Below are 25612 nucleotides of genomic sequence, written 5' to 3'. Positions count from 1 at the left end.
GCAAGCGGCCAGGCCGTCGGTGCGAGGAGGCGACGGCGGGAAGGGTCACGTCACGGTGACCCCAGCCGCCCCAGAGGCCTACGTTTCCCCTGCAGACATCGATGATCTCTCTCCACCCTCCTGCGCCCCGCCATCCATCCCCTCGAGCCCACCAGCGGAGGTCACCCTTCAGAGGGAGCCTCGACTGGGCATGATGCCTCCGTCATCCGCTCCCATCACCACTCAGCCGGGCTCCTCGGGCCCCCCCGGCGCCGAGCTCACCTCCCCACCCCAAGCCAGCACAGAGCACCCCGTCACCATGGTGTTTCTTGGCTACCAGGACGTTGAAGACACAAGCGAGAGCAGGCGGCTGCTGGGCTTCGACGGCGCCGTGAAGGCCGAGGTGGTGCTGATCGACGAAGACGACGAGAAGTCCCTGCGGGAGAAGACGGTCACTGACATCTCCGTCATCGACGGCACGGCGGCCGACCTCGTGTCCGGACGGCCGGCCACGTCCGAGGCCGTCAGCACGGAACTGTCGTCCGACGGCCGCGAGCCCGACAGCACCTCCTCACCCCCCGCAAACCCACCAGAAGCCAACACGAGCCCCCCGCCCGGCCTCACCCCCGCCACAGGTACAGACAAGAGGAAACGCTGCGAGTGCTGCATACTCATGTGACTGAATATTCTCCCTCTTCCGCTCTTTTATTACCCCCCTCTTCTCTATCTCTGGATGATTACTAACAGAAGCCCTGCCTTCCTCCTCCTCCTCCTCCTCCTCATCTGGATTCTGATTGGCTGGCACACAAACACACTCACGCACTCGCTCTTGTCCAACCTTTGACTTTTTACTCAGTGACACGACCACCTTTGCATCGCCGCTCTTTCGTTGCCCACTCTGTCGACAGTGGAGGCTCTTCGGTCTCCACTGCTCTCAAATCCAGATCCACACCAAAACGCTGGAACCAAGCTGTGGTCGCGCTGCTATATTTACGACGAAATCAGACAGACAGATGGGGGAAATCAATGTTTGTTGACAAACAGCTTAAACTGGGCTTGTAGAAAACTCCTCCCCAGTCCTCAATAAGACTTTGTGGACAATCAGTCACATGGCTATGCTTTCCGAAACAAACACTACGTCTGGCTCTAAGGACAATCAACCAGATCCTCACCTTTAATAAGCCAGTTCATAAAACCAGTGACAACACACTCTTTGGTTTATTTTCTGTTCAATCACTTTGTTTTTTTTCTCCTCTAATTGTTTGCTCACATAAACAACCACACACCCAATGTATGAACTCAAACAACCCACCGCCTTTCCTCCGGCGAGGGCGGAGAGGTGGGTACTCGTTGCCTTGGTTTCTTTATGTGCCTCTTCATTCTACCACACTAATAGTCCTAACAAATCAAAGGCAAACAGAAATTGTTGTGTTTCTGTTAGACTTTCCTTTCAGTTTGCTGTTATCTGAACATTTTATTTCTTTCGTTTTGAAACTCAAAAGGCCATTGGATTGTTGGGACGCTTGTTTCCATGGGAAACTGAGGTTTGACTCTTTAGTTAGCATTTCTCTCTCTCTCTCTCTCTCTCTCTCTCTCTCTCCCTCTCTCTCTCTCTCGATCTCTCTCTCTCTCACTTCTCTCTCTATTGTTTCCTCCATTAACTCCAGCTATTCCACTGCTGAGGTAATTTCCTCTTATTCTCGTACTTCCAAACTCAGCAGCCAGTTGAAAAAAAAAAAAAAAAAAAACCAACAACGTGGAACACCTTTTGGCCTCCAGTGGGATCTTTACAGCCAAACCTTTTTCCAGAGCACAGGAAGCAAAATGGCAGCTTATCGAATCAACTCGGACAGAGAGGGAACATTGTTAATTCACCATGTGGAAACAACCTGGGCACAAACAAACCTGAATCTCACCAAGCATGACTAGACGGCGAATCTACAACTTTGACAGCTGTGCTGAAAATGAGCTATTAGACAAAGAAACGTGCACAATTCATGCTCATTTTTTTATCCATAGGCTTTATTTATTTGCTTCAGAGATCTATTATGCTCTTAGAATGACACTGGACACACTGCCAGCGATTGCTACAGTCGCCATCCAGCCCTTTGTTTACAAAGGGTGCTAGAAAGCGATCACATTCTGAGCACCGTTACTACATGATGTGTTCCGCTGTGATGGACTAATTTTCAGAAAATCTCTCAAAGCCACTCATTTATTCAAATCATGTTGAGAGATAATGGATGCTCTCCAGGGCATTGCTTCATTTCAGCCCTATTTCTTATTTAATAAAATAGAGACAACGGCTTATTAAGGCTGCATTAAAAAAGAAAAAAACAGTTTTGCTTCAAGCATGCGAAGTTAAACAGGAAACAAAGTGAGAATGTTAAAATGACAAGACACAAGTCAAACTTTGGGATCAAAGTTGGAACACCATTTTTCAACTCATGGCGTAATTAGACTTTACTGTTAAATGTAAGAGTAAAGTCTAAGGTTTCTTGAATTGTTGATAGTTTGACCACATTGTCAACATTTTGACTTGATTTGTTCAATGTTGACTTTTTCTCGTTGAATATGACATGTGCACATAGCATCATTATTTCAATATTTTTCTGAGCAATAGGTTATTATTACCAAAAATCTGAAAAAACAATGTCCTCTTCATGAAACTTGTACAATTTATGTCTCAATGTGGCTTTATAAAGCTATCCTGCTCACAATGCACCCTTAATTTTCAGAGAACTTAATGACGACACTGGACCTGTGTGTGAAAAAGAGAGTACAAGAACTTAGTGAGGCTATTTCTTCCCAGATCATTCATTTTTGTTGTGTTTTTGGTATGAATTAACTTATAATATCAAACTATCTGCTCGGATCTTTATAATATTAACACGTTTATTGACATGAAGGCAGAAAAATTAGAATATAAAAACACTAAGATTAACATAATCTTAAGGAACGAATGAATCTAGGCTGGTCCTGAAGACCTTAGCAGTTTTCTTTCCACCACTTCAGTGCTTTTTCAGACTTTTTAGCCGGTTCTGAACCTTGAGTGAAAAATCTTGGATGATGAGTTCAGTGGTTTTCAAAGTGTGGGGTGGGCCTCCTTTTGGGGGTGGGGGGTTGCCAGGGAGGTTTGAGGGTGAGGGGAGCAGCAGCAGGAACAGTCTGAGGGTCAGGGGGATGCATTTTCCCAGCATGATTTAAAGAAAGAAGCAAACATAGGGTGAAACAATTACTTCATGATTACTTAGCATGAGACAAAGCATGTGCAACTTGAGAGTTGGGGGTGTGGGGGGGCGAACCAGTATGGAGGGGGGGGGGGCTCATACTCCCACACTTTGAAAATCAATGGACTGCTGTCATAATCAAAACAAACGTGAAAGACTCCTTGCATCTTTGCATGGCTCTATAAAATCCCACCCCTACCCATAACAAACCGCCTTCGATGAAACGCATTACTTATTCATTTCGTCTAAATGTCATGAGCCACTGCTGCTGTCCATCAATCCAAAACCTGGCCCCGCCTCCAGCACTTTGTTTATCCCTGTGTAGATAAAGAATGTAAATAAGCTCTATATATTCTGCTTAGTGATGACTTTATTTTCCACATCTGAATAGAGATCTAGATAAAAAATGTTTTATTATATTGCGGCACTAGATGTGTCCTGCGAGGCCATTAATGCACAAACAAGAGCTTTGCAATAGTTTCATCCTCTCACTCCACTGCTTTGCCGTGTGTAATCTCACATTTAACCCCACACGTTCCCCTCCCCCCTCTCCCTCCCCTCCTCAGGCCAGCACCACATTTCAGCGGCAACTGACCACCATAATAAAAGTGCAGCAGGTAGCGATATCCTCTTATTAAATCTTTATTTGCACGAACAGACTTTACGGCTGGTGTTGGCGGGGGACGAATCACAGATATTGTCCTGCTCAGAGCATCTTAACCGCCTCATTGCACAGCCATTAGGTTTTGAGGACTCAGGAGACTATGCAGAGAAGTGTACACTGGAAAGTGTAGTGTTATTATCCCCCTCCCCGAAAAAAGAAGGAAAAAAAAGGTGTCACGTGCACGTGATAAACAACAAAGCAAGGATGAACTTATAGTGTGTGACAAAAATACAATCACAGTCTCAAATTGAATTCATCAAAAAAAAAAAAAAAAAAAACGAGTTGGAGAATGGATCCTGACCAATCCAGTGTGTGTGTGTGTGTGTGTGTGTGTGTGTGTGTGTGTGTGTGTGTGTGTGTGTGTGTGTGTGTGTGTGTGTGTGTGTGTGTGTGTGCGTTTAATGTACTGCAAGGAGCTGTATGTGAACAAACAATGTGTGTTGAGTTTACCAGCCCCACTGCCACGCCTGCAGTACTCCTCCAGCTCTGTGGGGGTCTCTGTTTTCCTGTCTGCCTGCCCTCGTGGTTGTATGGACTGTTCAAACAAAAAAAAAGGAGCCATTTTCTACTGTTCACACCTCTCTCTCTCTCTCTCTTTCTCTCTCTCTCAACTCATTCTGTTCTCCAGTCTCACTCTGTCACCTCCTCTCTATCTCTCTCTCTCATGTCTGTATTCTCTCTCTCGCTCTCTCTCTCTCTATCTTTGGTCAATAAAGCTGAGTTTCTCCAGTGCCCCCCTGCTGTCTCTTGCTTGTTGTTCTTTCCATCTGTCTCTAACATTCACTTTTTCATTGGCTGCTGACAAACAACGATCACACGCTCTCCTTAATGCACCCAGCTGTTATGATACCCACCGCCACTAACCAGCGCGCACACTACGTCTTCAGCAGCCACAGGACACGACACACACCGCACACGTCACTTTGTTCAGAGGAGGCCAAGGTAAAGGTCAGACGACCGAGAGGAGTCGTTCGTAAAAACCACTGCGTGTGAAGGACGGTAAGAAAATAAAAAACTACATTTTACCTGGTCGAACCAACGGATAGGCAAGTGCAACACAATCCATTCAGAGTGAGATGAGAATCACACAATCACTGCTCTGATTCACCGAAGCTTGAGTCATCTCGTGAACTTCAGAAGACGAATATTGATGCGGTGCTTTGGTCCAAACTGGAGCAAGTGATAAGAGAAAATACAGCATTTTAGCTCCGTGTGATCCTTTTTCAAAAACAAAATATAACTCGTGAAATGTATAAAGCAATGAAAAATTGCTTTGCAGTTTTTTCAGTTGTACCGAAAGTGAAGATGTAGACAAGGAGTCAACCAAAGTTTCATAACGTAGTTTGACCCTGTGTATATATTTGCTTTGTCCTGCATTCATAGTTTAAATAAATATTTCAATGAACTTCAGAAGAGTTCATAAACCCAAAAGCAATTCTGTTAAGTGTGAACACAGCTCACAGTTTTATAATCTCTTAAGATGACCTGAAAACTTAACAATAGAAAATAAAAAATGAACGTGAAAGAAAAATGTTTGTTACTTAACTCCTCGTTCAAAGTTCAAGTCTGATGCATTGGCGTGACAGACGGCATCCAGTCGAGTGGTGCTTGAAAGCTGCTCCGGACCCAGAACTCATAAATAAATAGAACTGTAGCATGAGCTGTTTGCCTTGCTTGAAATATTGAGAAAATAGGAACAAACATTCCAAGTGAAGCTTACTTGGTGTGTATGTGTCGCATCTAAAGACTATGCACACTACAAAAATATTGAACTGGTAAATTACAAGTGCTGAAAGAGGCAAAAATCTCACAACTATTCAAATAAATGTCCTATGAAGAAAAATAACACAAAAAAAAGCTAAAAAGATAACATTTTATTAGAATAGGAAAGAAAAATTAATTGAAAGAAAGTGTCAATGTATTAAGACATGTTTCCGTCATAAGTTTCTGGAACTTACTCACAAAACAACATGAAATTCTGCATGAACACTAATAGGAGACAGACGTCCTGTCACTTTTAATATGAAGATGCTCAAGTGTACCGACATCTCCCTGCCTCCCTCCGGAATAAAGCATCATAATTTCAAGGTTAGCCAACTGAATGTTACATTCTATGGGCATGACGACAGAAAGATGAGGTCTGAGATTATAAAGGAAGGTAGATAAGGAGAATTATTGGGAGGAGATTTTTTTTTTTTTTTTTTTTTTTTTAGATTTTGTTTCAGAGAGCAAAATAAACAATGTTTCTAATAACTTCAAAGAAAGTGAAAAAAGGAAACTAATGTTTGCCTCACTGGGAATCTGAACCTCAATGAAACACACTGTCCAAGCAACTTACACTTCAGCAAACCCACAGAGATTCATTTCAAAAAGTGTCTTTCCTTCGATACTGCGCGTCAGGGATGACAGATTCACCGTTCACTGTACTCAGGGCCGGCAACACGACACACACATTCCCAGAAGACATAATACAAGGTGATAAATGATTATAACGAAGAAAACATGACAACCAGCTTCTGGAAATCGCATTAGGGTACATACACGTAAGAACATGAGAACTGTCAGCGTGTGGAGGATGGGTGTGCATTACATACACACACGGACATGTGTGTGATACATTTGCTGAAACGTTCTAGAGGGATTGCATCAAACCGTTGATCTGTTCTGATGTTGCTCAGGGCCACAGACTCAAACAACATCATTACTCATATTCAAAGCAGAGAATACATAGAAGATATATTCAGTGCAGAAAGATCACACCAACTATCTATAAAACCTTCAGGAGAGTGATTAGACCTGTAATCAGCTTTAATTTGACTGATCATGCACTGCGCTACCACTGCTGCCGGTACTAATTCTGCTGCTGCATGCTGCTGTCACTAACATCATCAGGTATGCCATCTTAATCATCAACAGATTACTTTTGTTTTTCACCTTCTTCAGATGTTTTCAGGGCATGCGCTTGTATAAAGTTAAATTAATGACAGTCAAATGATTCATAATCAACACGCACAGAATATCTGTTTTTCTCCAGGTGAATAATTCAAGATTTTATTGGAAGAAAATTTCATACGTCATGATTTCTAGACAGATCACAAGTTTCAGTTATTAAAAAAATTGAAAAATAAGTAAATTACATGCATAATGAAGAAATGTCAGCACAGAATGACACATATCTCAAAGACAAAATGTGTCATCAATTTATTTTGGAAACTATGATCTTCATAATGTGAAGCAAGCCTTCCCTGAGACATGCCAGGCAACAGCAGGAAAAATCCAGGGAAGAGGAAGATACATTTTAGATGTATTGTGGGATATAGCATTTCAGGATAAACAACTATTCCTGACCGATCCAGTCTTGTTTTATATATATTATTACAAGGTGGCTTCATAAGTCACTTAAGCATCAGGTCTGTCTCCAGTCAGAAAAGACAGGATGAAACAGAAGTCAACTGTACATAAGACCGTGGAAGAGGGATGTTACGCAGGCATTTCTTAAATCTGACTTGTAAAGCTAAATGTAAAAGCACTAAGACAGTGTGACAGTGACAAGCTCCATCTTATTTGGCTTTGACAAACTGCGAACAGAATTCACAAAGGAGGTTCAAAAACATTTACAGGGGTTTGTGTGGGTCATCAGCAAATGCCACATGTTTCTCTGAGGAAGTCGCAGAAGTTTAAGACGCTTTGACAATACCTTCTCAGTCAAGATTTAGCCTAATAGAAGGTCTGAGAAATGAGCCAGGGTCAGTCTGGTCTTTGTCCTGGTTACTCCTGGTTCAAAAGTGTAACTTCATTCATGAGATCCATTCAAGACAAACTGATGTCTGACTCACAAAAAAAGTTCTCCAATGTTTCAAGAACTGTCAGGCAACTGCTGCACCGTAGGTTAAACATGCATATAAATGAATATTGACCAAAACTTTACAACATTCTTGAAGTATTTGTAGAACATCTGCAGAGTACCAATTCTATCCTATTCTTTAATAATCAGTACTAACTTCTGCTTTTTCTCAGGTTGTTATGCCTCCAGCTCGATTTTAACTGTCACGGCTCAGTGAGATACCACAGCAGTTGAAGTGGAACAGGCTGAGACTGTGCTCTTGGAGGTTGAATGCGTTAGAAGGAAGAAAAAAAAAACCAGCCTGATATTTTCTTCTGTTGCAGCCCACAGTGAGTGTGGGTGTCAGAAGGTCGAGGATGATCAATGTGGAAGTGGGTTACATCAATGAAAGGGACTGAGACGAAGTTGCAGCTGCAGAGTGAACAAAGACACGAGGGACTTGTTATCTGTGCCTCTTATTACAATAAAACTATTTCTGACATGAATGATAACTGGCTGAATTATATAAACACCAATATGCGCATGCTGATTGTGCACTGAAATTCCTTTTTTTCCCTTTCACAATATCAGATTTCTGAAGGGATCTTTATAATTACATCTTCCATTATATTAAAAACTAAATAACTTTATGATTCCATGAAAAAAGATCCAGTACATGAAATACACTCCTTTTATATGGAGTGACACATTCTGAGGGGTCAGGTTTAACTACGGATTTAAGCGCTTGTGAAAGTGGCATTCATCTGAAAAAGCTCTTCTACAGATGCAAATGAACATAAGAGAAGACGAGAGTGAGACTGGAGACAATAACTCATATTTCGCTTTGTCGCAGGCTACAGCCAGAAACCATGGGTTTCCGTGACAACAGCAAATGGCTACCAGGCTCCCATTCCAAGCCGACATCCTCACACTGCTATGGTGAGTAACGTGTATCAAGCCACATGTCAATCGATGTCCAACCACAGAAAGAGCCATCAGCCCAAATCACAGGACTGCTGATAAGAAGTTGAAAAGCTGTACAATGATGATAACATTCATGCTTCACTAAATATGTGTTGGAAGTTAGTGGAAGTTTTCACGTTTGGTATGTTCTGGCATCAAAACTAATATGCTAGATTCTACAAAAAAAAAAAATTGAATTTGAGAGAAAACATGAGTTTGGGGCTCACTAGCTCTAGTTAAAAGGAAAAAATGAATGAGAATCTATTCATGCACAGCACTTTATGGCAGTGGTGATTGTTTTTAAGGTGCTTCATAAGTAAAGTTGACTTGCGTTAAATACTGGGACTGGCTCCAGTTTGCTGCATCCACCCTAAGCTGGATGAAGCAAAAAGATGTTTGTGGCAAAGGATAAAAGTATGTTAAGTTAGGTTGAGTTGGGAAACTTATGATCAGACAAAATTAAAGTTGACTTGACCAGTCTCCTGAGTGAACATCCTATTTCAAGGTAATTTTCATATCCTGCTGTTTGGCCTTCTCCCTTACACTGGTCATAATTACCACAGCCACAAAATGTAGTCCAGTGTGGGTAAAGTAAGCTCTTTTTGAAGTTCTGTATGATAAAATTTTCTGAATCTAAAAGTTTATGAGTACTGCAATGTGGTAGTGCAGCTTTCGACATTGGTAACATTGATAAAATTGTTGTCACAAAGGCCCGTTTACATGATGTTTCAATTGGAAATATATTGTTTTTATTACAGAGAAGGTTCACATTTATCTGGTAACATTTTGAAAATTTACGCAATAATACTGAAAATGATGTAGTGAGCATGCCAGGCCACTAGTGGGAGCTGCTGTTTATTTTTGTATTGGCAAAACGCACACATGCCTGCAAAGAACAATATGCTATAAACATTACACAAAAGTTTTGCGCTTTCACCTGAAAATGTTGACTTGTAAACGGGGCCTAAATATTTTGCTGATACTAAAAGTGTGTGTGAACTTCAGAGAACCAGCTGAGTCCAACAGCTTTGGCTTGGTTGGAGCAGCTCACAAGTGAAAGTCTGATCATCCGAAGTAGGCAAGGGTTGACTGCTGAAGATGTGTCTCATACCCAGTCATTATGAGGATTACATACTGGCCCCAATTCACTGCCAACTTTACAAACCCATCAGTCATCAGTCAGTCCACCACTCCCTGTAACTCTTGTGAAAGTGCTCGTTACCATGGAACAAGGGACAATTCACATCTTGTCCCGTATATTCTTAAATCTTCAAACATGTCACGGATAGCCTGGTTTCACGTGTCTTCATCAGGGTACTGTCTGCCAGGAAAAATGCAGTTCCCTGCTTTATAAAGGGATTACTTCCGAGCAGCAGCTTCTATTTTTTGACTGCCACTGCCACAAGTTTTTGTTTCTTCACATTTTTACATTTTTTTTCCTGTCCTGAACAGTTTTCTTTCACATCAGTGTGTCATGTAGAGCTGATTAATTGTGTGAACAAGCATGAATCATGGGAGTTACAAGACAAGCACAGTGCTGAGAAGAGTGGAACTCTGAGTTCTTTTCAGCAAGAACAATCTGAGACTTGCAGGGTTTTTTTCTTTATTATTTCCGAGAGGTCAGCTGAGGTGACAATTTGGCCACAACTCGAGGTCTGCTGTGAATTTATACTATTTAACAACTATGTCTGAAACCTCATGGACCAACAACCTCAGCTATTTGAAATTGCTTATATTGACATGGAGTGTCAAGCTCATGGGTTCAGGGCAAATTTTAAAATAAACAGAGCAGGTAAAACCAGTGAAATGAGACAAGAATATCGACAACTCCCTAAAGTGCAAAATAAATAAATAAATAAAACAAGCACATTAGGAAAACATTCACATTTAGTGAAGCTTTTAAAAATCACTTCCAAACATTTTTCTATACAGACTGATTGAGCTCATGCATCAATACCAGACTCCTGAACCAGCAAGTAATTTTGGTCAATAATTGAAAATAAGTACCTGGAGCCTTCATAAAAGAAAAGAATGACACAGCCTCCTTATTCTTCTCTGCTCCTCATCCAACGTGTTGTCGCCGCAGACAAAGAAACGAAGAAATTGCATCCATGCTGCTATGCACCGACCATCTTGCCAAGGGGCCACGTGCCTGATTTTTCTTTTCCAAGCAACTTCTTCTTCTGCAGTATCACATCAGTCCCTCTCAGTTTTCCAAACTACGGTGCGAGACGAGGGTCACAAAAAGTTAATCGCGCGTCAAATGCATTCTACTTCATAAGTGCTTAGCCCGCCTACAGGCTTCGCTATGGGGACCTCACCCTCTCGACCAATCACTGAGACAAAAAGGAAGCTTGACGCACCAATCCCGAACGCACGATGGCGCAGCGCCACGCCCCTCGCAGAGGGTATATAACCTCAGGGGGCCTTCTGCAAATCCTTCTTCTTCCTCAGTACTTCATGAGACTGGAAGCTTTCTCCGGATCAAGATCACGGATCAAGAGATGGACTCACCGGCCCGCGACCAGTCGCCATCGGGCGTCGGGCCTTTCACCTGCCGCTCTTGCAGCACTCCGCTCTGCGAGGGAGATCATCACGAGCGCTGCTTCCTCTGCCTCGGCCGGCAGCATCACCGTCAGCGGTCCTCCTGCCCGGCCTGCCTCACGCTGCAGCCAGAAGAGCTTCACCGGCGAACTGCCTTCGTGGGAGACACCTCTCTGTTTCCCGCCCGTGAGGACGACGCTGAAGACGCCGTGGACGTCACCGCCCCCGCCGCCTACGAGTAGGGGCGACGCTGTCGGCAGCATCAGCAACAGCAGCGTTTCGGTGTTGCGGAGTTCCCGCCTCGACGACTCCGCCTCCACCGTTTCCCGCGCCAGCCGCCGTGAGCCCCCCCGCAAGCCTGTCGAGCACCTCGCGGGGCTCCCCACCTCCGCCACCGAGCCCATTGGCCTCGCGCTGCCGCCACAGCCTCCAGAGCCTCCGGAGCCGGTTCAGCGCGATTTTGCACTCGGGCTAGCAACCCAGTCACGGACTCGGTCCCGGACTGCGGTCTTATGTCCCGCCGTGCCTTCATTCCAGGACAACGTGCGGAAGGATTGGCGCACGCCGCTCACCTCCAAGGGTGCGGTGAAAGGCTACCGCGAATATTCCTGCATGGACGGCTGGCTGCCAGTCCCCGGAGTGCCTGTAATAGAGGACTCCATGAGACTGTGCCTTCTCCCCAAGTCCTCCGCCTGGTCAGGCAGAAAGCCCATGCTGCAGTCTGAGAGAGACAGCTGTATGGCGAGCTTCCTGGATCGTGGTTATGCCAGCGGCAATCAGATATTCGCCCTGGCTAACAACATGACCATCCTGCTTGGCTCTGTGTATAAGATCTGCCACGAGAGGTCCCAGCTCACTCCAGACGATATACGTGGCCGAGGTCCTCATGCGGATGTGCAGAGCCATCACCATCAATGGAGGCTGCGCCATGGCAAGCGCACAGCTCGCCATGAGGCACCTGTGGTTTGGCCTGTCCTCGCTCTCTGATCGTGACAGGCCATCATCGAGCACTTGGAGGCAGCTGTGCGTGGCTCGCAGCAGCTCGCAGCAGCTCGCTCCGCATCTGCAGCCTCGCCGTGAGCCGCCGCCGCAGAAACGGCGTCCCGCGGACCAGCAGCGCCCAACCCCCTGGAGCTCCCCGGTGTCTGGCCAGAGGCACCCTGCAAGGAGGCCCCTGAGAGACTGGGTACCCCAAGTGCTAATACATGTACTGCACAGAAACCTGAACAATCGGCATTTATGATGCAATTATGAAACGACGACATAGCAAACCCCCTTGGGGGGCCCCGCACGGCCCTGTCAGCCTTCAGCGCTGTCTGCGTCAATCAGGCGAGCAGCAAGGTTTATTGTGTAATATAATTATTGATAAGCCAGGGCTTTCAAGGACTTCTGTTGGTCCCAGGATCTAATAGGAGAGATTAGGGGTTCTCTAAGTTTTTCAGTGTACATATTATAGCTGGGCCGTTAAAGGCGGTAACCTGCTGCGTTACCGCGAGACTCTTATCGCGCGAGAAAAAAAAAATGTCGCCGTTGTCTATGCTTTTCAAAGTTGGGTCTGAGAGCTATTCTACACATGCAAGCTATGCAATTCACTTTGATTTGTTTTAGTGTGGATGTATGCCTGGCCCAGCCTGGCTGAATAACGCTGTGGGGGGTGTGAATGAGCCGAACCTGTCCTGCTCCACAAGAGTCACACCGCACTCCTGTTGACCGTCAAAAAAAGAAACACACTCGCGCTTTTAGCGGTGGAACCAGAGGCGGAGCGTGGGTCTCAGTACAGAGGGGGCGGAGCATTCTCGATGGGCCCTTATGATAGTAATTTTACCATTCAAACAATCCCTCATGCTACCATCAAACAACACATTAATGCTCATTTTTATTGAGCCAAGCAAACCTCTATGCCTCAGAAAGCAGAATAAAGTCACAAACGAGTTCACAAACTTGTTCTGAAGAACAAATACACATATGCACGCACACACACACATACACACACACACACACATACATACAAACAAATGCAGATTGACAGGCGTCACTCTCAGAGCGTCCGCTGTCCATGGTGCTGAAAACTTAGATAAAAAGTCACGGGCTACATCTGTACCATCTTTGATACAGCTTAAATATAAAATGAACACAGCTGGTCTAAAATTACACAATCTATTCAGATAGATATAGAAACAGCTATCTATATCTTTTGGAATTCACATATATTAGAAAAAAATAGACTCGGCGGTCTCTTATAGTTGAGAGCAACACAAGGCACATTCAAATATCCAGGTGTTCAAGACCACAGCATTCTGATAAAAATAATATTTTTGAAGGTTTCACTGACTCACCAGTGGCTCCGATGTTAGGTTTTGGGTAGTACCGCTAGCGGCTAGCAGTGTTTAGCATACTCGTACTGTTTAACTTCCCTCCAGAGAGTTCAGATCAAGTGAAAAAGAAAAACCTCGTTCATGCCGCACAGCCAATCAGCGCTGGCTTACAGCTCTGATGCATTCATGGACAGTCGTAATGTAAGAATTGGCAAATTGGAGCCCACAATCATATGCGTACCTTCTCTCACACACTGCGCATTTTATTATAATAATTTATTTCCGATTAAATGTGAACATATCACATAAAACGGGCCCTATGACCTTGTGGGCCCTGGGGTGACCGCCCCCTTGCCCCCACTCTGGCTCCGCTACAGGGTGGAACACTATCCATTCCTCATTATTTGCCATATTGAACTCGGGCAAATTATCAGAAAAATCACTAGGAAAAGGCTGGTATAAGGCACATACTGAAATCAGGAGCGCAAATATGAAAAAAAATGAAAATCCAACTTAAATTACGTGTTTTGCTGGTGCACCATTTCTCCCGCTGGGCTTTCTTCAGGCGCTGAAAACACGCAAAACAAAGTACATTTCCCTTCAACACACAATCTGGCTTTATAAAGATAAGGATGAGGCACAATTCGACGTGACTGAATTTATCCTGCCTTCTCTGTCTGAGAGTCGGAGATATGATGAAGTTTGAGGAAGTGTGCGCTCATGAGAAAATTCCATTTTTCATCTGTTTATGACTTGGTTGTGACTTGGTTGATGACAAATGAACACGGAACTGTGTCAAATTACCTGTTGGTTACCTGTGATGCCTGCTGACTATTCATGTCTAATTGAATAAACAGAAACTCGTTCTTGGTTACTTATTTCTCATTTATGTAACACACACACATTTTGAATGGCCTTAGCAGACTTCAAATGAGCCTTTTTAATCACGATTAATCGCGATTAACTCCAGGATTACAATTACTCGCGATCAAGGAATTTAATCGTTGCCCAGCTCTAATACATATCAAATGTCCCAAAAATTGTGTGCAAAAAAAAAAAAATTTTTTCGGTGTGCACGGATGGGGTGGGGTCCCGATGAATTATTTTGCTTGGAGCCCCCAAGGACCCTTGCCCCCCACCACTGTGTCTGGCCAGACTCGACCGTCTTCCCGCCGACCCTCCCGGGACGACCGACGACCAGCCGAAACGGGCCCACGCTTCCGAGTCCCGGAGTCCGCTCGTCCAACTCCAGCTGTGAAATGTGTAAATAAAGGCCGTCGGGCACGCTACAACTATTTCAGTGCAGCTGTCTCTTCTTTCCCCAGTTGTTTACACGATCGAAAAGTGTTAAACTCGGCAGGGTCCCCCCACCTCTCGTCTCCCGCTCGGGATAAAGCGGCTAAAGATCGGTGAGTTAAATGCGTACTCACGCGCTGGCTGCACGACGGCCACGCATACGGGATGCAGCAGCTCATCCAGACCGCTGGCTTCCCTGTCGTGAGCGTCTCGGAAACGGAGCGCTGCTGAGGTCCTTCCAGCACCCGGTAAACGCTCCAGGCTGCATTATCCGTCGGCTTCGGCTCAGGTGAGCATAGCGAAGCGTCTCGGCAGCGGAGCTTCGCCGCCTCGGGTCTCCGCCGTCTTGCGCCCCGCTCCCGGCGTTGTTCATCACGCTCCAAGCAGCGTTTCCCCTCCAGCCTCGTCGAGTGTCGGGGCGAAAGAGCCGTACCGCTCCGGGTTATCGCCGCGAGGCGTCCCATTATTGAGCGTCCCGGCTCCGGCTTCAGGACCACGGCCAGCGACCCGGGAAACGCCGCGCTTGAGCGGCCTCTGCCCGGGTTGTCTCCAACAAAGAGCCGGCCCGCAGCCCCGGAGCGGCCGCCCGCGCTCGAGCACGGGACGCCGCCTCCACGGCCCTTTCGTAGGGGGGCCCCCGTCTCCTGAGGCCGGGAGGACGGGTGGGCCGTCCCCCCTGGCCATAGTGCAACCACTCACGCTCCGTTTTCACTCGTGGCGTGTCATGTTGGGTCCGCTTTCTCCCTGGCTGTCCACGACACTGAGAAACGGTTATGCCCTGCAGTTCGCCTGTCACCCGCCTCTCTTCATCGGCATCCTTCGTACCTTGCTTGCATGCCCTGCGTGGGCGGCCGCTCTTGAAGTGGAAATAGCGCCACTCCTCCGCCAGGGTGCGGTCACGGAGCTGAGCGCGGAAGAGGCGCACTCGGTCTTCGGTTCCCCCTACTTCTTGGTTCCCAAGAAAAGCGGGGGTGTAAGACCCATTCTGGACCTGAGGGCCCTCAACACTCACATAGCCACCAGGAGGTTCCGCATGCTGAGGGTCAAACACTTCCCGGAGAGCATCCGGCCCGGGGACTGGATGACGTCGGTCGACCTGACGCAACAGGCCCTTCCTCAGGTTTGCCGTGGGAGGCAGATGTTTTCAATACACCCGGCTCCCTTTCGGCTATTCTCTCACTCCTCGCACATTCACCAAGTGTGTTGAAGCAGCGTTGGAGCCCCTCCATCGTCGCGGTTTGAGGATCCTCACCTACATCGATGACTGGCTCATACTGGGGTCTTCCCAGCAGGAGGCTGTGCTGCACACGACTCAGGTCCTGCACCACATCGAGCTCCTGGGGTTCACGGTGAACCGACACAAGAGCGCGCTCACCCCGGCTCAGCGGACGGCTTACCTGGGGTTGGAGCTGGACTCGCTCTCCATGACGGCCCGCCTCTCCGAGGAGAGATGAACCTCCCTGCTCTTGGCCCTGAGGTCTGTGATGACCACACCCCTGGTCAGGGTCCGATTGATCAGAACCGTCCTGGGCTTGATGGCTGCTGCCCACCCGGTGGTTCGGTTGGGCCTCCTGCACACGCCCAGGCTGCAACGGTGGTTCGCACGCCGCCGCTACGTGGGGGCGCGGGACGGTCGCAGAAGGCTCCCGATCCCGCCCCACGCACGCCAGGATCTCATCTATTGGATGGATCCGGCTCTCCTGATGCAAGGAGTCCCCCTGGGCTGCGTGTCGCATCACGTCGAGGTGTTCACGGATGCGTCTCTCGCAGGATGGGGAGGCACCCTAGACCACCACGCGGTGGGCGGTGCTTGGGATTCCACTCACATTCACATCAATGTGCTGGAAATGACGGCGGTGCAGAAGGTCCTGCTCCATTTCCAAGCTAGGCTGAAGGACAGCCATGTGCTCGTCCGGTCGGACAACACCACGGTGGTCGCGTACCTGAACAGGCAGGGGGGTACTCGGTCTCCCCTTCTTCACTGCAAAGCGACGGAGATCCTCCTGTGGGCGGACCGGCACCTCGCGTCTCTCAGAGTGCGACATGTGCCTGGGGTTCTCAACATCGGTGCGGACAGGATGTCCCGGGGAGGCCCACTCTACGACGAGTGGGGCCTCTCCCCGTGGGTCGCAGCCCAGCTTTAGTGCCAGTTCGGACGCCCAGTGGCAGACCTTTTCGCCAGTGCAGAGAACGCACAGTGCCCACTCTGGTTCTCGCTCAGGTCGTCAGACGGACCCCCTCTGGGGGTAGACGCCTTCGCACACAGGAACTGGCCTCCGGGCCTCCTGTACGCGTTCCCTCCGGCCCACCTCTTGACCCCGCTGCTGCGCAGGGTGAGGGTGCACAGTCTCCACGTGATCATGGTGGCTCCGGACACCCTGAGTGCACGGTGGTTCCCGGACCTGGTTCAGTTGTCAGTCAGGGACCCGTGGCCGATTCCCAATGGGCCCGACGCGCTGCTGCAAGCAGGGGCCGCCCTTCGTTCCCGCCCCTTCCTGGGCGGGAGGCTCCTGGTTTGGAGGCTGAGCGGGTGAGGCTAGTGGAACTAGACCTCCCCCCAGTGGTGGTGTCCACCATCCAGAATGCCAGGGCCCCCTCCACTGTCAAGGCCTACAGGTCTCGATGGCAGCTCTTCACGTCGTGTTGCTCGGAAAGGGGCTTGGACCCGTTCTCCTGCGCCATCGGTGGAGTTTTGGAGTTCCTCCAGACCCTGCTGGATGGCGGCCGCACGGCATCCACTCTTGCGGTGTTTGCATCGGCTATCGCAGCGGGTCATGGCGGGTTCGGTCGCTTTTTGGCGCGCAGCTATCCACTTGTGAAGCAGTTTCTGCGCGAGGCGTGTCGGCTTCGGCCACCCCCCAGGCATGTGGTCTCCCCGTGGGACCTCCACATTGTGTTGGAGGGTCTTAAGGGACCCCCCTTCGAGCCTTTGGAGTAGGCGGAGGACCGCTTTCTCTCCTTAAAGGCCGCCATCTTGTTAGCGCTAGCATTCGCCAAGAGAGCTGGGGATCTCTGCGCTTTGTCGGTCCACCCATCCTGCATGGTGTTCAGCGCAGATGGGGGACTCCTACATCTCTGGCCTAACCCGGCCTTTCATCCCAAGGTGATCACTTCGGACTTCCGGTCGCGAGTGATCAAGGTCAGGACGCTCACCTCCATGCCTGGCTCGTCTGGGGACAACCCGCGGCTGGGGTTGTTGTGCCCGGTCAGCTGGAGTTACGTCCAGTAACTACTAATTAGTGGAGTCAATAGGAATTTGAATTAACTCGTTATTATCGCCCTAATTTTGACAGCCCTAGTTTGAACAAACTGAAATTTCAGTCTATCATCTGCAATCCCATCTGCCTCTCCTAACATGTCTCCAGACGAAAGCTGGTTAAAGACCCCTACTTTCTTGGGAAACAACTCGAAGCACTGTTCTGACCTCTACTCTTCCCGAAACAGTCCAACCAAAGTAGACGAGAACAGCAGTTAATTTTGTTGTAATTTTCATATTCCATAAAACCATCATGTGGGCTGGATTTGGCCACCATACTGCATGATTGACTGCATGAGCCCCCGCCCCACAGAGCCTGAACCATAATGTCCCCACAGCCCACACCACACAAGCTTGGGTTTGTGCCAAGTAGTAATTCTTGGTTGAATGATGACCACGTGTCTAACCACATTCATTGCAGCAGAGCATTTCTTAATCTTCTGCACATTGTCTAATCATCACCAGCATATCACTGTTAAAGGTTGTATTGACCATGAGATCTTGATAATAAAATAAACTATTCTTGGGAACAAATCTTAAATAAACCCTTGATATGTGACATGTTTATCACTGTTGTTACACTTGTGGTTTTATGGTAAGGCTTTGGTGTCAAACATAAGGCTTGTGGACCAAAAACAGACAGCTTCAGTCCTTTTCATGAAAAAAAAACCCTGAAAACACTGACTTAAAATTGTTTTTTGAAATTAAATATTGAACACAAAACAAAATCGAGGCCCATTGCTTTTGCACATTTCAAGAGAGAAATGAATTTTTTTTTTTTGCATTTTCATTTCTGAAAAGTTTTGTGCTTGCATTGCAACGTTTTAAAAATGAAGTGGACAGAAATGCTTGCTGAAATTGTCCTTGAAGTGGGGAGGACCTGGGTAAACACTGGAGCTTGGACGCACCGCCTGGTCTGGAGGCTTCCAGCTCGCTTTTGTTTCTGCAAAACTGCCACCTGAGCACATTTGAGAGGGGAGGAGGGGGAGGGTGGGGCAGGAGGGAGGGAGGTGGTGGGCTCCTGAAGCAGGACAGAGGTGGAGATAGGAGGAGGAGGAGGAGGAGGAGGAGGTGGAAGGAGGAGGCGGAGGGGGGGGGGGTCTGAATAAATGAATGAAAGGCGGCTCGGTGGAAACCTGATCCGAGCCCCGCTCCGGCCTCATTGTCCGGGGCTGATTGTCTCTGGAGCGGGACAGAAAACACTGCCGGGACCTGCATTATTCAGCACGCGTGCCTGGAGAAAAAAAAGAGAAGAGAGAAGAGAGAGAGAGAGAGAGAGAGAGAGAGAGAGAGAGAGAGAGAGAGAGAGAGAGAGAGAGAGAGAGAGAGAGAGAGAAGGAGGAGGGAACTGAAAAGCTGGCGCGTAGAAAAAAAAAAGCCAGCTCAATGTCATCCCAGCCAGTCGGAGGAGAGGCTTCCGTTATTCCACCGGTCCCGCTCCTCCTGTCAGGCTGCTTCATTTGACGGCTCCTTTCACGGACGAAGAGGACGACAGGGGACGGGGAGGAGAAGTAACGCGTTCCGCCGCCGCTTCTTCCAAACTCGTCCCGGTTATTAACTAGTTGTTCTTCAGGAGCTCCGTGGAGGCAGAACCGCCTCCTCCACTCAGGTAAAAACTGCATCTCAAACCAAGAAGTGCTTTAAATCCATTCATTTTTAACTCAAGTTTTCCTAGTTTTAGGGGTGACGAAGAGGAGGGAGGGTTTATTAGCATGCTAAAGGTGGTAGCAGTCCTGGTGAATAAAGCGTGTATTTACTGAGCGTTTAAAGCGTGGAGGACAGCCAGGGGAGGTCAGTGGACCAGACTGCTGCTTGCTGCAGTCCTCCTCTCCTCTCTGCCTCTTTGTGCTCCTCCTCCTCCTCTGCATCACTTTATTCCATGACCTTAACCTGATTTTTCCCATCATCCACAGGGGATGACGGGTTTATTGATGCTGCATTGCTCCCAAATATCTTTGTTGATTTTCCTCCCCAGCATTAGTACTTACTAAGTAGTGCTGGTGGTATATGTGTGATCTGCTTCAGCCACACCCCTGCTGCAATAACTTTGCAGTTGCAATAGAGCAGAAGTGCCAAACTACATGCAGCCCAATTTCATCTTGAGTGGGTCGGAATGGTAAAATTGTGCAACAATAACATTTATTTTTTAACTTTTCTTTGTTGTTGCACGGTGTGTTTGGTGATAAAAAATGTCTATTTTTGCAAACCCGAGCAATTACTACAGAAAAAATATAGTGAAATGTCCAAGCAAAGGTTTCCGAAAGCTGTTGTATTATGCATGACAGCATGGCTTTGAGGCCAGCGCCAGTCTGCGTTTCATCTCGCTCTCATGGGCCCATCACTGATGTCTCAGCGTGGATCTCAGTGCTTTCTGCTACTCTGTGCAAATCTAAGTCTTTTTTTTTTTCTTTCCACAATTTGCTTGGTGGTTTGATGGGCTGCATTGGAGCTCCTTGCGGGCAGGTTTTGGCCCATGGACCTTATGTTTGACACCCCTGTAGTACAGGCTCCATTTTAACATTAATAAAAGGTGATGCGGTCGCCCTGTGTGCTTTGTGTCACCGACTAATAAGGGGTCAAAACAGAGCGAGGGCAATTTTATCGTCTGTTCTTTTTCCCTTTTGCAGTAGCTGTTGCCAAGCAACTTGCTTTTTTATCATCATAGATTTGGAAAATGTTCTCTAAAAGATGGACATCAGCATTGCAGGGTTTAATCGACTGATGGGTGTTGTGGTTGGAAATGAATTGTATTGGATTGGAGTGAATAAGTACTCTAAAGAGTGAACAATGCATGCTCTCCGTGCAGATATATTCAATTGAACTACCTGTCAGCTCGTATTTATCGCAAAATCTATATCTCTGTGTTGTTGCACCTCAAATTAATTAAGTCGTAGTGCTGACTGACACCAACCCGGAGAATGATGGAGACTTTAAAAGCATGTCTTTTCAAACCCGAACAGTCACTCTGCAAAAAGATGTGCACTATGATCACCTACTGCATTTTTTATTTGTTGCAATCCACGTAGAAATGATCGTAGGACAGGTAAACAAAGCCGCATGGTGGGGTGACACAAGGATGCAAAGGCAGGATCAACAGAATAAGAATGGCACCTTCAACCGTTTTGCAAGCTTCTCGGACTGAAGCATCAGGGGTGTCTTCTTTCAAATAGAAAAGTCAACATAGCAGTTTAAAGCCCCGGCTTCAGAAACATTTCCTCACACTAATGCAGCTAAGACATCACCTCCTGTTGTCATCGCAAGTGGCAAACCCTTTGGCTCTTTCTGCTTTACTCTCTAATCCTTTCCCATCTGCCATCAGCAGCATCCGGAATATCTCTGCTATGCAGGAAACAGGGGAAACACACATGGAATATTCTAGAATTCACTCAAAAAGTAGACAAATTCAAGTGTTCAGTTTTTTTACTGTGTGTAAGTCGTGTGATAAACAGATAATTTTCTGTGATGATTTAAGAAGGATTTTTTTTTATGTATGATGTATAGAAGAAAATCACTTTAAGCGAAGCAGAAGGACAAATTCACTGAACCTATGCAGTGTTTGATCAAGGTCTCTATGCCTAGATATCGAGATCCCAATACTGGAAATTATGCACAAAACCTTCAAAAATGGTTTTACTGCCAAAAATTATGTTCATAGTTGTGGCTCAAATTCACCAAACAATTAAATCAACGGAGACCTATCCAAAGGACTACGATGAGTCACAGTCACTGCCATTGTATGTGTTTTTCATTGACAGTCCCTCCCTTCAAATTTATTTTTTAAATTGAAACTCTGCATTGTTTTCATGCATCACATGATTAGCACACTTTTTTTTTGTAAGAAATCCTAATATGGAAAAATGAAACATTTCAATTGTTGTCCAGAGGTAGAAAACTCTGCAACTTTCCATCAGTGGAGAGTGTTTCAGCAGCTTGATGCACGGAAGCAAATGTATGTTTACCTTTGTGAGAATCTGGTTAGGTTTCATCAGTGGCATTTCAAACAAAAGGGTATAGAAAATCTTGGCAGAGGTTGAAGTCTGTGTTTATTGCCCGCATTCCCTTCAGCAAAAGCTCATCATCATCCCTGGCCCCTGTTCTGTTTGGTCATCATCTGAAATCGGCTGCTGATTCTGGAAAATAACAAAGCCAGAGCAGCAATCTGCCTATTCAGACAGATTGTTTGCCAATACCTCTGCTGCTGCTCTTGAACAGAAAGATCACAGTCGGGTCAATAAATCCTCCGCTCGGTTGATGACAGGAGCTGCCTATTCTGAAAGCCAGCTTCCTTGCGTGTGGCCCAAGAGTTCAGTGTTTGTGTGTCTGTGTCTGGTGGAAGTACATTTCCTGCCCCCCGCCCCTCTCAGCACCACGGAGTGTGTGAGAACATGGACGGGAACAACAAACTTATCGATGATGTCTTCTTCCTCAAAACCTCACCCTTTTCCCAGAAAACACAGACAGACTCACAATCGCAGGTTGCATAACAGGTACGAAGCCGACGGTGCCTTGCCTTTGCCGAGCCAGAGGCGTGAAAGGACGTGGAAAAAATGGGAGCGGTTGTCCTGTTGGGGAGACGACGTGTGGGAGGCTGATGAGATGGCAAGAGATAATAGGTGTAGGGCGAGATAAAGGGTGGTGCGGGTGCCTTTGATTGGACTGGGCGAAGCACTGAATGAAAGCACGGTGAGACACGGGGGGGAAAAAATGGGGGAGGGTGATGAAGGATGCTGGGTAGGAAGTCTGTTCAGTCTCACTCGGCTCAAAGTGTTGTTGACATTAACTGCCCGATAACCTCTCCGTGGCTGATCTGTTGATGGGCCTCCGCTGGCCATCTTCCAGGAACAGGGAGCGACGCTCTGCCCCGTGTTACGGGCCGACGTCCCAAACATTACAGTAAAACAAGCGGCTCTCAAATTGGATGTTGTGGAAACACAGCGCCGCGTCACCTCCGTGTCCACCGTATCTGATGAGTGTATTATCAGCTGACCGTGTGTGGATAAAAGAAATGAGAACGCTGCCACGAGGCCGGGGTGTTGGTCGCAGAAAGCGTGTCATGTGAGCGTCCCTCGGGGAGACCAGTGATTGAAAATGATTTTCCCAGCATGCAAACAAAGCCCCCTCATGTTGGCTCATGTCTGAAGTAGCTGGGATTTGATGTGCTTCTGTGTGAATGACAATTTGTGGCTATTTTTGCTTGGCCCTGGGGAGCGGATGACAGCTAAATGCGATAAAGGGACTCAGCGAGAGTTTATGTGTTTCAGCTTTCTTTCTTCTTTGATGAAAAAGTGACCTTGGCACAGCCTGAGCAGTGAAAATTTGATGAGATGGCAGCCTTTATTCGAAAACCTGAATACATTTATGGGGTAATTTTCAATCACATTTAACAAATGGCGTATTTTACCTGAGAATTGGGTTGAAAAACAGAGGCAGCAACTTGGCACTTGATATTTCTTGGTCCAACTAGAGATGCATGCTGTTCCCTGACAGACTGATCCAGTCATGGTTTTAAATGTCATATTTAGTTTGTTCATGAAGGTTATACCAGTGGGATTTGACATCTTAACCAGTCAGTACTTACTGGCATTTAGAGTATTGGGGTGTTTTCTTTTTCTCTCTTTTTGTCAGCATAAAAGCTTTAATCCCAGTGATTTTGTCCCAGATGCATCAATCAGAGCCCCACATATGCGCAACTATATTATTTGATTTTAAACATGCCTGCTTGGATCAGAACGTACCTTCACTAGTGATGATGTGTATAATTTCGTGGCTAGACGATAACAAGTCCAACTCCCTGCCAGACCCTGCTTTAGTTCAGTACTAAAAACTAAACATTGCAACTCATAAATTCGTTTAGAAATAGAACAGAAAAAAATGTGTTGCCAAGAACATACTGTACCGATCTTAACTATTAATCTGAAGCAAGAAGCTTGGAAAGCTGTAAAAAATGTTTTAATTTGAATTGACTTCCATTTATTGGATGTTGTTTCACTCTGAATTTAGCTGCTTTTATCAAAATCTTAATTTTTGCAGACGTCTCAAGATAACAAGGCATCGAGACTTATAGACATGACTTGCTTTTGTTTGTTGAGCGCAACTGTGTTTGTGGTTTCGTGACTTCTACAAATTCCAAAACATAAGAGCCAAATACGCTGTTTAAGCCATTGAAATTACAAAATGTTGGATTTATAGAAATCAAAGAGGCTTACGCAATGTTTACAGTACCGTTTGTCCGAGACATAACAATTTTCGGCAAACAGGCTGCTTTGCTATCATAAGCGCCGGAATTTGTCGTCTGACAAGGTCAAAGAGTTCCTTTTTTCCCCTTTTTTTTTTTTTTTTTTTTTTTTGCCACATTCCATCTTAGAAAAGTATTTTGTTTGCAGTATTGGTATTTATGTTCCAGAGAGGAAGAGAACTGGAGGGATGCAGGAAACGTAACAATACAAGCCGGCCATGTGATGGCCACCATTACACAACCGCCACTGCCCACTATTGTCCACAACATCCAGAGGCTATTGTTGTACTGTGCACCAGAAGCCATTCATTTAACACAAAGCAATGTACGAACCACCTGCGAGCTCAAATGGTGTGTTTACAACAAACAGTACGGCCATAGACAATGAGTAAATGCAGGGAACAGGACATATTCAAGAAAACTGCCTCAAGACATAACCACTGCGGCTTCTCTGGCCAGAGGAGGAAATGCTGGACTGACCGTAAACAGCCAACAGATTGATTTAAAGCCAAAGCGAATGCTTTATCCGGGAAGTGAGGAAGGAGGCTGACTTCCAGTGTCAGGGCTGCACTTTATTTAGGTGGTGAAAAGCTGCAGAGGTCTTGTTATCACATTCTGGCTTCAGATAGGAATGTCAAAATACCATTCGGGCTTGTATGTTCTCCAGCGTGTGCGAGGGAGGCTCAGGGCAACGCCGTGTCTCTGGGTGGGGTCGTTTCCAGGCCATGCCAGACCTGAGGTGAGTTGGCAGGGACAGGCTATGGCTGTGGGCCTCAGGAACAACTGCCTGAGTCTGACGCTTTGATAAATGGGTCACTCTTAGGGATGGCTTCTAGGGGTTGTTTCATCAAACTGTGTGATTGTCACTTGATGCTGTAACTGATGCTGCCATCATTTCTGCTACTCTGTCAACTGGAAAAAAAAGTAGCTGTGGGGATGATGCTGTTGGATGAATTTAAAACAAGAGGCCAAGTGACTGCAGTTAGTGTAAGAAAACATGAAGAAAATCAGTTTAAATCAAGGTTTTCTATGCCACTGTCACAGTGTGCACAGTGTCAAAGCTGAATGAACACAAATACAACTTGTTCAGTCAATGAAGACATCTCTTGTCAGTTCGCTGGGTGAGCTGGATATTTAGAAGAGCATCAGCAGCAGCTTCTGCCTTTTGTTAGTGTCAACGTAGGAGTTCAGACGCCATGTTAAACACAGGTCAGAAGTGTTTAGGGAACTCCCTAAAGGTTAGGTTTTATTTAGATGGCTTTTGAACTGCCTCGGGGCTCAGAAATACAAGGTATTTCAGTGGTATT

At 46.6% G+C, this 25612-nt stretch overlaps 1 protein-coding gene across 2 annotated transcripts in view; it reads left to right on the top strand.

Annotated features, from left to right (window-relative positions):
- palm2akap2 (PALM2 and AKAP2 fusion) overlaps positions 1-25612 on the top strand; it is a 92080-nt gene that overhangs the window by 47371 nt on the left and 19097 nt on the right. For both annotated transcript variants that reach the window (XM_030084204.1, XM_030084203.1), the window contains exons 8-9: positions 1-614; positions 8550-8635. The exon at positions 1-614 is cut by the window's left edge and continues 220 nt beyond it. In XM_030084204.1, the coding sequence (XP_029940064.1) occupies positions 1-614; positions 8550-8635 (700 nt within the window). The remainder of the gene's footprint in view (positions 615-8549; positions 8636-25612) is intronic.

Source organism: Salarias fasciatus, assembly GCF_902148845.1.
Source record: "Salarias fasciatus chromosome 7 unlocalized genomic scaffold, fSalaFa1.1 super_scaffold_4, whole genome shotgun sequence".
In the NCBI taxonomy this organism is placed as follows: Eukaryota; Metazoa; Chordata; class Actinopteri; order Blenniiformes; family Blenniidae; genus Salarias; species Salarias fasciatus.
This window is presented reverse-complemented; position numbering and strand designations above follow the sequence as displayed.